Source organism: Xenopus laevis, chromosome 4S (genome assembly GCF_017654675.1).
Source record: "Xenopus laevis strain J_2021 chromosome 4S, Xenopus_laevis_v10.1, whole genome shotgun sequence".
In the NCBI taxonomy this organism is placed as follows: Eukaryota; Metazoa; Chordata; class Amphibia; order Anura; family Pipidae; genus Xenopus; species Xenopus laevis.
In genome coordinates, this window is record NC_054378.1 from 16,561,066 (window position 1) to 16,574,550 (window position 13,485).

Consider the following 13,485-nt stretch of genomic DNA (forward strand, 5'->3'; position numbering starts at 1 on the left):
CTGGTTCTCTTCCAGGTTCTAATCGGCTCACTTATGCTACATTGTTTCTGGAGTCAGAACCAGCAGCGCAGAGAATATAACCAACTCTTTTAAAAGGGACGTAAACCTTTCATAACAGTATTGTTCCGTCTGTGTGCTGGTGCTACAACTCGCAGCAAACCCCTATATGTTCAGGGGGGGGGCATTAGTAATCATGCTATTAAGTTAAATGGGCCCTACCCCTCAGTAGGTCCCCCTGGACAATGGATCCTGCCAACAAGTGGAATGATGAAAAAAATGGCTGCAAACTGATCTCACCCCCCCCCCTAGTCATCCCCCTGCCCCCATTTTTGTGCCTCCTTTGGCTGCTCCTCTGTCATTGGGCCCCTGGCTAGAGAACCCACTTCATGGTGTCCTATGCATGCTGGGAACTGAAGTCTAGGAATATCAGGGGTAGAGAGAACATTTTAAAGGGCTTGTTCAACTTTGGAGTTAACTTTTAGTATGACACAGAGAGGGATATTCTGAGACAATTTGCAATTGGTTTTCATTTTATTATATGTGGTTGAGTTATTTAGCTTTTTCAGCAATCTGGTTGCTAGGGCTCAAACTACCCTCGCAACCATGCATTGAATTGAACAAGAGGCTGGAATATGAATAGTAGAGGACCTGAATAGCAAGATGAGTAATAGCAATGAATATGTAGCTTTTTTTTTAATGGGGTCAGTGAACCCCCATTCGAAAGCTGGAAGAAGTCAGAAGAAGATGGCAAATATTTTTAAAACTCTAGAACATAAACAATGAAGACCAATTGAAACGTTGCTTAGAATTAGCCATTCTACAACACACTAAAAGTTAACTCAAAGGTGAACTTCCCCTTTAAAGCAATATTTCTTAACTACAATATTTTCGCCCCGGCCATCAAGGTATATTTAAGCTTGGAAAACCAGTTGGGTGCACGTGGGAGAGTATCAGGAAGGGTTTACATCCCCTTTTGTAATGCTATATATATATCCACAATATACTAACTGCCAGTACTGAGTGTAGCAAATGATAGAAGCTATGCATCGCCATCATGTGGCTGACAGGGGTATTGCCTCAGAGGCAACTTTAAAGAGCGTGCAGGCCCTGATGATATTCTGTATAAACTCATGCATTTAGATGAACCCTAATATATTATTTTCCCTGCCATAAGTGCCCTATCTGGAACTGGGAGATGGGGCTCATTTATCAACACTGGGCAAATTTGCCCGTGGGCAGTTACCTATAGCAACCAATCAGTGCTTAGTTTTTTTGAAGCCAGCTGCAAGTAGAACAATGAATTCAGCAATCTGATTGGTTGCCATGGGTTACTGCCCATGGGCAAATTTGCCCAGTGTTGATAAATGACCCCCACTGAGTGATGCCTTTCAACACAGGGCTTTACAAGGAAATATTAACCAAAATGTGACCTGTCTCAGTACGATGGGTGCCACTTATTCTCCCCATGATTAAATAACAAATAAGGGACACATTTGTATAGAAGGCTAAAGTCTAATGGGGCTGCAGGGAGTTCTTCTTGAAGATTTGCTGGATGGAGGGGCGGGCAGGTTTTATGGAGTCGTAGTAACTGGGTCTGATAAAAGACACATAATGTCCATCACCAGCAATAGAGAGAAATAAATGATAGAAGAGGCAGAAGATTACTCTCTGAGTTTATTAATTTCATTTCCCAGGGACATAAGAAACATGGACTTCAATTAGAACATTAGAAAGTGGAACGCATCACACTGATTTTGTAAACGTTTGTGGTCCCCAATCTGAACAACATTTAAATACTTGGATAACCCACAGTTGATTTGTGGTGGTCTCTTATTCAGTGTTCCATCCGTCATCCCTTCAGAAAGCTGGAACTAAAGAAGCAGGAGAATAAAGTTACATTATTACACATAGCATAATTATTATCTGCTCAAAGCCAGGCAATTCTGTAACCAATTGACACAGTTTACACTAGGGGCGCTTGTCCTAGTCCCCCCTTGGGCTCTTCATTGATAATGAAGAAAAACAGTCGTTGTAGGTTTCCCTTTACACTCAGCACCAGCCTGACATTGTGCAACAGAAGCTCCATTGCCTTAAACATCCCTTTCTTTCCTCCCATAAGGCCCCTAAACTAAATATAAAACAATCAGACCCTGTAGATCCCCTGAGCAGAGGGTGCTCAGTTAAAAGTGCAATAAAACTTTTCTCCTACTGTCAGCTTCAAACCACTTCCATAAACAGCAATGGGCCAGTCCCAGCACTGATGTGGATATTTTTAAAGGAGAACTAAGCTCTAAACATAAATATGGTCAAAAATGCCATATTTTATATACTGTACTTATTGCACCAGCCTAAAGTTTCAGCTTGTCAATAGCAGCAATGATCCAGGACTTCAAACTTGTCACAGGGGGTCACCATCTTGGAAAGTGTCTGTGACACTCACATGCTCAGTGGGCTCTGAGCAGCTGTTGAGAAGCTAAGCTTAGGGCTCGTCACTAATTATCCAGCAGAAAATGAGGTTGGTCTGTAAAATAAGCTGATGCTACAGGGCTGATTATTAAATTTTGATGCTAATTGCACTGGTTTCTGTTCTGCTGTGTAGTAATTATCTGTATTAATTACTAATCAGCCTTATATTGTGACATTTCTATTCTATGTGTACTGTATATTGTGAGTGGGTCCCTAAGCTCAGTAAGTGACAGCAGCACAGAGCATGTGCAGTGAATCAGCAGAAAAGAAGATGGGGAGCTACTGGGGCATCTTTGGAGACACAGATCTTTACTGCTAACGGACTATGGTTGCCTTGGGCTGGTACAGAAGCACAAAACATAATGTACAACATTTCTAGCTACTCTTTTAGTTATGCTTTTAGTTCTCCTTTAAATGAAACAATGTATTTCATTCTCTAGGGCTGTTCTCTTTCCACTGGTTACTGGACAGGACTCCACCCCTTGCTTGACAATGGGAAAGAGAGCAGCACGGGAGCAGGAAATAACGAGAATCATAGCCTATCCACACTAGATATACAATATGCCTTACCCAAAACCCCTTGGATGCTGGGGGTTACAGTTTTACAACGAGTTGCCCTGCTGTAGGGTGAGAGATTGCACCTTACCGAATGAGTACTCCGCCTGGAATCCCGTAGACTCATTGGAGCTGTCGCTGTAGAAGTGCAGGAGCAGGGCATTCTGGGAGGAGGTTACGGTGGGGATGTCTCCGGTGCCGCATTTTGTCTCCAGCAGTGGGGACGTGGGCATCATGCCATCTCTGATCTCTATGAAATCGTACTGACATGGGCTGCTGTACTCCACAACCACATTAAACACATTGAGCTGCACCTACATATTATAGAGAGGCACATTAGGCTTTATAGACTTGACTCCCCAACCCAGGACTAGAGCCTATTGCTCCAAATCGTGTTATTACCCTTGGCACATCTCTGTGTGTGATGCCCAGTGTATACAATACTGTATGTGCCCATCTATTAGTCTTGGTACTAAGGGCTGGGTGTCTATTACTGGGGGGCTCGTACATACAGCTTGAATAAAACCCTTCCCATCCAGTAAGCTCCCCCACCTTGAACCCCACAGGGGCAATCATAGTCCAGGTACAGTCACTGAAAGGAGGGTAGTTCTCATGTGTTGTATATCCAGGACTAGAGAAATTCCCACTGCGCATGGTCATTGTTCCGCCACAAGTCACTGATGGCAAAGAGGCATTATATGGAAAGATATAAAGATTAATATTGGCATCAAAATCAAAACTCAACTTAATGGAACTAAATATAGACACAATGCTGCAGGCTGTATTATAAGGGGTAATGTACCCCCTACTGTAAATGATGAGGATATTAGAAGTCACTGAGGGGTTTTGTGACCATATAACGGCACAAGGCTGCAGGCTGAGTTATACAGGGAACTCTGAGTATCACTCATGTATTATAAGGGATAATGTACCCCCTACTGTAAATGATAAGGATATTAGAAGTCACTGAGGGGTTCTGTGACCATATAAAGGCACAAGGCTGCAGGCTGAGTTATACAGGGAACTCTGAGTATCACTCATGTATTATAAGGGATAATGTACCCCCTACTGTAAATGATAAGGATATTAGAAGTCACTGAGGGGTTCTGTGACCATATAAAGGCACAAGGCTGCAGGCTGAGTTATACAGGGAACTCTGAGTATCACTCATGTATTATAAGGGATAATGTACGCCCTACTATAAATATTAAGAATAATAGAAGCCACTGAAGGGTTCTGTGCTCATACAAAGGCTCGGGTATGTCATAACATTCACTATAACTGTATCTCTGTCTATCAGAGAAGCCTGTTTTAAGCTACTTTTCATGCAGTTTTTTAAGTTAAGGACCCTCTAGGTGACACCTGTGTTGTATGATGCTTTGAAGCCGGAAGCACTGACAGCTGCATCTGTGACAAATTCTACCAGCATCACGTTGCTAGATGCCACTAAAGATGGCAACTGTTTGCTGCCACATGCCCGGTCCAATAGCAAAGGTGAAGACCTGCTGGCCCCATCATATACACGTATGTAGTCAGCAGTGCAGCCTGTGGTGGACTGGACAGCAAATGCACTGAACTTCAGCAGAACCTGCAAAGATATAACAGTTATTCTGACCCTTTCCATCCAGGTTATAAGACTTGTCAGGTTACCAAGCCAAACTCAGCCCACATTTAAATAAACCCCGCCCCATCAGGTAATTAAGCCCCACCCCATAAGGTATGGTCTTTGGGACTGTCCCAGCTTGAAATGTCTGGTTCCATGCCATGCTTCATCTGTTCCGTGTTACCTGGTTAAATGGAATGCGGATCAGCCAGGAGCAGTTATGGTGGTTTGGGTAATAGGAAGGGTTGGAGGCTGAAGAAAAGGTCCCAGAGAAACCCGACAAAACAGAACTGCACATGCCTACAACAGAGAAAAGCAAAGAATTGGTCACATTCCCATTCATGTATTGGTTATTTCTAAGGGAAGGAGCACTTTATTGGACCTTAAGGTTGTGTTGATCCCCAAAGAACACACTAGTGTTGAAAGCTGGCTGCAGAACTCACCAATATCCAGCTCTTCCTTTTAGGAAATCTCCTGTCTATGTTCTGTTCAAGTTTTCAGTGATTTATTGAAGCGGAGTGCACTCCGCTTCAATAAATCACTGAAAACTTCATGCAGACCTGTGTGCCATGAGGTTCTTTCTACACTACTGCTTTGGGGGTTTGCCGAGCCTCCACCCACGTGCACCAGGCATATCTTTGCTTATCTATAAGGTGGGTGTGCTAATCCACACTACATTGCTTGGTATGTTCTGTTCAGCCATGGAGTGTGAGACTGAAACCCCATGACTGATCCTTTAACCAATATACTGTAACATCAGATCAAGTCAGATCCTAAGAGGAACCATTGGAGACCCCACAGATGAGGATCATCAGGCCAATCATCAGGCCAATGTGGTCTCCACCCAACAGTATTTTTCTGCTGTCTTCTTCTGCATCTCACCCCTTTCCCTTTCTCCTCCCTTCCACAACCTCTGTTCCCCCCTTTCACCCCGCCCCATGCCTACATAACATTCTCAATAGCCGAGCAGTAAGTGGTTACTACTCTGAAAGACCCTAAAAATAAATGTATACTTTATGGTTCCCCAATACCATATTATAAAAGTCCTAACGATTGTGCCTGGCCTGCTATCCAACTGCAGCCAATCAACAGGTACCATTTTTGCCACCTTTTGTAAAGAGCATAACATCTGCTTGGTTACCATGGGTTACTAGACCTGGTGGAGACTTTGTGATTCTTTACTCCCACAGAAGAGGTTAAGGGAAGAGAGTCTACTCAACTTGCTCAGTAGACTAGAGGGTTACATACAAAAAATCCAACTGGGCCAATCTCATATCCATTCTCTAAATATCTCTAGTACTTACTGCAGTTATAGAGCCTGTTAATCTTGGCCACATCCAGGCTGCTCAGTCCGTTTTTCTGTCCGATTGGGATGAGCCCATTGGGAATGGGCTGAATTGTGGGAAGCTGGCTATCAATGCTGTAGGAGTATCTACACACAAAGATCACAAACAGATGATGGAGGCTGGTTCTATGTGACTCATTGGTGGAGGGTGTACATAACTGTATTCTCAGTATATTTATGAGTAATGTGCCCCAGCAGGAATTGCTACTCACCTCCCATAATGCATCACAGAGTCATAGTCATAATCTAAACCTTGATTATCGGTATCCATCTTGATGAAGCTGTCCTTGTATTCTGAGTAAGAGAAGAAAGAACAATCTATGTATAGGATGGAAAACAGGATAGTGAGCTGTCAGTATTTAGGCTGTTTCAGAACTACAACTCCCAGCAGGTCCTCGGGGGGTCCATTGTGGGGGATGCTGGGAGTTAATAATCAGAAAAGGGCAGCCTTGATATGATTTTCCACATAGCTCCCAACAGTAGGCAGCATGTCCAATCCCAGTCCTCCTTAAACCCAGCCCACTTTCTCAAAAGTCCCTCCCCTTAGGGAGTAATGTGATTGGTTTCGGACCCATCCATGTTGTAAATCAGAACTGCTCCATCCAAGTTATAGTAATCCAGGTCTACTCCTAGGTTTCTTCCTTAGTGTCAACCCCACTCCTGCCCAACTTCTTTTCTACCGCTCTCGGGAAATGTTATTGGCCAATGCCAGATGAGAGGAAGTCGTGATGTCACTGGGTAGGGTGGTGGCATCCTGGGTGGGAATGGTTGGATTGGAGGTAGGGAATACTTGGATCAGGCACAGCTCCTGGGAGATGGATGTGGTTGGAGCTGGGATTGAGGTTTAACTGGGCAGGTGCATGGGTGTGAGATATGGAAAGGAAGGGGAATTACAAATTTACCAATAAGTACCATGTCAGTAGCTTTGCAATAGGGGGCCCGGCCCTAGCTGGTTAGGCTGGTGAAATACTGGCCAGGTGGTGACCCTACATAGAGGCAGACAATGAAGTACATACCTGGTTGGATGTTGTTCCAAAAGATCTTCACGTAGGAATCACGGTCACTCCGGGTATGCTCATGGACAAATCCCAGAGCATGATTCAGTTCATGCTGTATGATCCCATGGGACAAACAACCATCTCTCTGCAAGGACAAGTCCTGCCCACCACCTCCTCTGCGTCCTTGAAATGACCAGCAGCTGTCAAACCCCAAAATATATGTTATAAATTGAATGCAAACTGTTCCCTTTTTATATGAACGATTCATTTTCTACTTATCTTAGTATTACTTTTAGTATTACACTATAGAGTTTGGTCATGTAAACAGCAGACTCAATGCCTGGGATGAGCTTGGTGGACAGCCATGTTGATAGTTAATGTAATCCGCCCACTACATATGTATCTAGTTGGTTTGTTGGCCGCACAGTGACTACGTTCCATACAATCTCCCCATTTACTCACCCACTGTCCGATATGATATTGAGGAAGTCTCTCTCATGAGTATGTGGAACAAAACGGACGCAGGTCAGGGTAGAAAATTCCAACATGGCTGCTTCTAAAGCGGCTCTGTCCTGTATGGCTGGGGCCAAAAATATACATTTAGTATCACTTAATATCATCCAGCCATAACAGTAGCCTCAGGCTTTCAGACCCATGAGCCACATACCCTTGCAAATTCCCTTGTGTTAAAGTTGTTGACCCAGATTAACAGTCATGGTGACACAAAATACGGCAAAGTATTACAGTGACCCTACCACTCCCTCAGTTACTACTCACTGTATTCTGAAGGCAGAGTATAGGGAACATTGACCAGTCCATCAGCAGACTTAAGCCAATAGCAGTTTTGGCCAGCGCAGCGAATGGCACTGCGCCTCATTCGGTTAGCAACGTCTCCGTGCTGTAGCAACCTGGTTCTTCCTGGGCAGTCGAGAAAATCAATCATTGGAACTGACTTGATATTGTCATTAATTCATCAATTTGATATTTGCATACCATTACCCACAAATCAGATCGAAATCTTGATGTAATAGTCAGTTTTATCTACTAGATGTATATTATTTCTTACCTTTATTCATCTTCATAATGGATCCAATGATGTCATCTCCAGGGAGGCCTTCAGGGGTTTAAATCAAAGAGATAATTAGTGGGCAGTCCCTGCAGTAAAGGGAAAGGTTTGAAAGGCAAGGCTCAAATAGCAGTGCTTTGACAGGTGGCTAGGGCCTCAACAGTTTTAGGAGGCCCCACCATGACCAGGAGACCTGAATAGTTGTCTTTAGCTTTGGCAAAAGCAAACAGGCTACACATTCCTGGATCCTCTGTCCACAATTGGCAGTCAGTGAGTTTAGGGAGCTTTAGCAAAGTTTGGGCAACACTGATGTAAAATGTTCCTATCTCCATCTGGACTTACTTTATCTGTCTTGTCCACTTTTCTTACTGAACCCGGCACACATAATCTGACTTACTGTTTAGAGTTCTGGTTGGAATGGAGCAAATTCTGCTCAGATAAATTAATATTCATCCAGATGATGATTGCTTTGGGACTTGTATCATCAGCTGAAGAACCTACATGACCTCCCAACATAATCTGGCCACTTAGAAGAACATTGAAAAACAATTGATTTGGATCAGTCACTTACTTACTCCAGCTGGGGCAAGCCACTCCTGAAATGTCACTACCTTCTCCATGGATGGATTGGCTTGGTTTCAATTGACTCATAACACTACAAAAGCCTGCTCAGGTTTTTAAGGAGACCGGGGGCCCAGAGAAGCAATGCCATTAAGCCTAAGACTTTTAGTTAATGCATATTGGTTCTTCTCTATAACCCTGAAAGTCCACTTAGAAGATCAGTGAGGATTTTTCTTGGAACTATGGCAACTATGTATATATATATATATATATATATATATATATATATATATATACGTATATATATATATATATATATATATATATATATATATATATATATATAATGTTGAAATACATAACATCTCTCAATGGTCTCACCTCCAGATGGGGAATCAAAGAACTGCTGGAGCTGGGAAAACAAGAAAGGTTATTAGAAACTCAATAGAAACTCACTACAGAGGTCTCACCCCGTGGGGTGGAGATACTTAAGGGCAATGCTGTTATGCCTGGACATAACATTCAGACATTCAGACTTACCTCTAGAGGCCTGCTGAGAGCGGATCCACATAGGCAGAGCAGCAGAGCAATACATATTCCCCAACCCATTGTTTCACTCCTCTATGGAGCCGTTCAGAAGGGAAGTCACACTCCCTGGTATTTATATCAACCACACGGGTGGAGTCCTATAGGAGAGTAGGTTTGTCACTTCAGTAGAACTAATGTTTCCCTTTATGCCTTTTATGCAATTATTAACGCAGAGACATCTAATTTCCTTTGGGCAAGTCATGGATATAAGCCATGGAGGTTCCCATCAATATCGCACTGGATGTTTGTTTTTGCTGCTCACCTGAAGGGGGCGCTTCTGCAGGTGGAGCACAATGCTAGGCACAAAATTTTGTGCCGGAAATTTTGAGAATAGCTAATGGATAGGTAGGGAGATAGGGAGAAGGGACAAGAGGACTTTGCCAACTAACATGGTATGTCTTGAATCAGAACCGGGTTCCAGATCCCATCATCCTCCTTCACTCCACTGCTAACCAGTTATGCTAACCTGTGATCTTGCAAATGAGCGCCCCTGTGAATGATTTACAACCCAACATTGCTCATGCACCCCCATAGTCTGAACAAGCTTGCAGAAATAGAGAGACATTGCCTTAAGCAGGTTGTTCACCTTTAAATTAAGTTTTAGTATGATGTAGAGAGTAATATTCTGAGACAATTTGCAATTGGTCTCCATTTTTTATTATTGGAGTTATTTAGCTTTTTATTCAGCAGCTCTTCAGTTTGCAGTTTCAGCAATCTGGTTGCTAGGGGCTCAATCACCCTTGCAACCATGCACTGATATAAATCGAAGAGGGGTCTGAATAGAAAGATCAGTAGTACAAAGTAGCAAGAACAATAAATGGGTAGCCTTACAGAGCATTGGTTTTTTTTAGATGGAAAGCTGGAAAGAGTCGGACGAAAAGGCAAATAATTAAGAACTATAATAAATAAACAATAAAGACCAATTGAAAAGATGCTTATACATTCTATAACGTACTAAAATTAACTTAACGGTGAGCCATTCCTTTAATGGACAAATAAATAAAAAATCAGTGGGGGGTGGCTAATTCTAAGCAACTTTCCAACTGGTCATTATTATTTATTTTGTATCATTTTTAAACTATTTTCCTTCTTCTTCTGACCCTTTCCACCTGGCTGGGGGGGGGGGCGCAGGGCCTACCGGCACTGCTGCCTCTATCTAGTATAAAAAAATTCAGTTTATTTTAGATCTGCCCCATCACCACATTCAGCCCCAAGGCAGTTTCCACTGGAGATTATGCTTCGTGGGTCTCATTCACTATTAACAGGTGTCGTGCCAACTTGTGCTGTGTATATTACATTTTTATGCTGGAAGTGCTTGTATCTACATTTCCTTACACGAACGCATAGACTTTAATGATCAGTTACAGCCTTGAGCAGCCGGAAATAAAGTCTGTAAATGGGTAATTATATCTTATATGTCACAGCCCAAACACACAATTAGCAATTTCTCAGCATTAACATAAGGCCGTGCAACAGAGACATGTTTCTGTCATTGACATGGGTTCAAGCAGGTGGAACCTTGTAGCCATGAACAGAAATGCACCTGCATCACAGCAAAGAGAATTAAAGAAGAAATCACACAAGGGACTCTATCAACTTTGCTTTGTATTGGTGGGTGGAAATTATTGACCACTCCTATAAAGAAAGATACGGAAATCTGTAAAATTGCCAAATATAAACAATTTCATATTAATTTATTTGCACAAATGATTCCAGTTGTATTATGGGATCCCCATTTCTTCCAATTTTGTGTAGGGAACAAGTTGGTATAAAAGGTCTGCCGTCTACTCTGGGGTAATATGCTAAGAGCTCACTGAGTAGGATAATACACCTGAAGCCCATGTATTGTACTCTAGTAGTAGTGGGATAATAGTCTCTGGGAAGGGAGTGTGACTGTGGGATAGCAGGTATAGTAGGGAGAGATGGTGCCTATAGTAACAGTGGGGTAATAGTCTCTGGGAAGGGAGTGTGACTGTGGGATAGCAGGTATTGTAGAGAGAGATGGTGCCTATAGTAACAGTGGGGTAATAGTCTCTTGGAAGGGAGTGTGACTGTGGGATAACAGGTATAGTAGGGAGAGATGGTGCCTATAGTAACAGTGGGATAATAGTCTCTGGGAAGGGAGTGTGGCTGTGGGATAGCAGGTATAGTAGGGAGAGATGGTGCCTATAGTAACAGTGGATAATAGCCTCTGGGAAGGGAGTGTGACTGTGGGATAGTAGGTGTAGTAAGGAGAGATAGTGCCTATAGTAACAGTGGGATAATAGTCTCTGGGAAGGGAGTGTGACTGTGGGATAGCAGGTATAGTAGGGAGAGATGGTGCCTAAAGTAGCAGTGGGATAAATAGTAACAGTGAGATAATAGTCTCTAGGAAGGGAGTGTGGCTGTAGGATCGCAGGTATAGTAGGGAGAGATGGGACCTATAGTAACAGTGGGACAATAGTCTCTGGGAAGGGAGTGTGACTGTGGGATAGCAGGTATAGTAGGGAGAGATGGTGCCTATAGTAACAGTGGGATAATAGTCTCTGGGAAGGCAGTGTGACTGTGGGATAGCAGGTATAGTAGGGAGAGATGGTGCCTATAGTAACAGTGGGATAATAGTCTCTGGGAAGGCAGTGTGACTGTGGGATAGTAGGTATAGTAGGGAGAGAGGGTGCCTATAGTAGCAGTGGGATAATAGTCTCTGGGAAGGGAGTGTGACTGTGGGATAGCAGGTATAGTAGGGAGAGATGGTGCCTATAGTAACAGTGGGATAATAGTCTCAGGTAAGCACCTGATGTATCTGTATTAGTAAATATCAATAGTGAGGCGCATAAAGAATAAAGAATCTGGGCTCTACGGTCTCTGCAGAACTGTACATTTATGATGCTGGTAGTGAAATAGATAAAACACAATGTTAGGGACTTTGTTGTATGAGAGAGAGACACAGTATTTATGATCTGGCCAATTGTGGATAATACTGGCCAACTAGATATGGGAGCAGAAGGGAATGAGGGGGACATATTCATTCCAATTCCCATTGGCATTGGAAAGAGTGGGTAGGATTATCAGGGTGACAGTCAGGCCCTCACTCAATTGATAGTTGGCTCTGTAGCCCAAATCATTCATCTAGTCGTCGCTGTGGAACTGCAGGAGGAGGACGTTGCCTGTGGACACAATGGTGGGGATTTTCACATCTGAGCAGAACCTGCCCAGTACGGGGGAGCTGGGACGACTGCCGTCATGGATTAGGAGATAATCATAGGAGCAGGAGTATTCTACTGTGAAGACCATGAAGTTCAGAACAATCCGAATAACCCAGGGAGGTCACTGTCCTGTTATCCATGTAATAACCACATAAGCTAATGGTAGTCACACTTATAGCCCCCGAGAGAATCTGATTACTATGTAAAAAATTCCTCAAAAAATGTATTGGCATTTCCCCCCCCCCCTTCTCTCCTCCTTTTTCCTCCTCCCCCCCGTTCCCCCTCCACATATGCATAGACGAGTGCACACATCCACCTTTATATCGAAGTACAAATATAATACATAGATAAATTGAAAAAGGAAATACCAGAATAATAAGATATAAAATAAATAAGAGTTGATGGGTCCTGGGATAATTTCAATAGTAAGTATCCAAGATATTACTACAAGGCTATACCTCAACCCTAATTGATATCTGTACGCAATTTCCAAGGCAAGAAATCCCCTTCCCCTCCGTTTGTTTTATATATTTTAGCAGAGTGTTGTTGGTTTTATTTATTATAAAGCATAAGAAAGTATAAGAAAAAATATACATGTATTTTTTAGCTGTAATATTTTTGATAACCAATAGAGGTCTCTAGAGATCTATTGTATATAATGCATGTGTTCGATTCATTTTGTAAGCCTATGATTAAGGGAAGGAGTTCCCGAAAGGCGTAAGGCATATGTTTTTCTACGGTAACCAGCAATAAAATCCTGTTCTTTACCGGAGTGCCGTCCTTCTGTTCGTGCATTTACTGTTGGCAGTGGGGTTGCTGCGGACTGAGCACCGGGCACTACAGGGGAGCAGCTAAGTGGTGGTGCGTTGAAGCGGTCCTAACTGGTTTTGTGGAAATTACTGTTATCATTTATATAGGTTCCACTTAAAGCAATAAAATATATAGCATATAAATATATATATATATGATGTTGCACAGATGCATTCAATATAATGTATGTATAAAATCTCAGTTTACTATTAAAAATAGCTACTATAGACACCTGCTTGGGCTGTACCCAGGAGCCAAGAGTTCATGGAGGAGACTGTAGGGATAGTAGGTATATGGAAGATATAGAC

The 13,485-nt window shown here is 42.8% G+C and overlaps 1 protein-coding gene across 1 annotated transcript; it reads right to left on the minus strand.

Moving 5' to 3' along the window:
- Window positions 1–1,575: 1,575 nt before the first annotated feature.
- syt13.S (synaptotagmin 13 S homeolog) lies at window positions 1,576–9,286 on the minus strand. The gene is made up of 13 exons (XM_041560987.1): window positions 9,135–9,286; window positions 8,955–9,006; window positions 8,034–8,090; window positions 7,745–7,885; window positions 7,430–7,547; window positions 6,986–7,167; window positions 6,182–6,263; window positions 5,929–6,056; window positions 4,809–4,924; window positions 4,384–4,609; window positions 3,574–3,698; window positions 3,113–3,335; window positions 1,576–1,871 (listed from the first exon to the last, which is right to left on the minus strand). Exons 1-13 carry the CDS (start codon window positions 9,201–9,203, stop codon window positions 1,858–1,860), a joined length of 1,533 nt encoding a protein of 510 aa, XP_041416921.1. The 5' UTR covers window positions 9,204–9,286; the 3' UTR covers window positions 1,576–1,857.
- Between the last annotated feature and the right edge of the window lie 4,199 nt (window positions 9,287–13,485).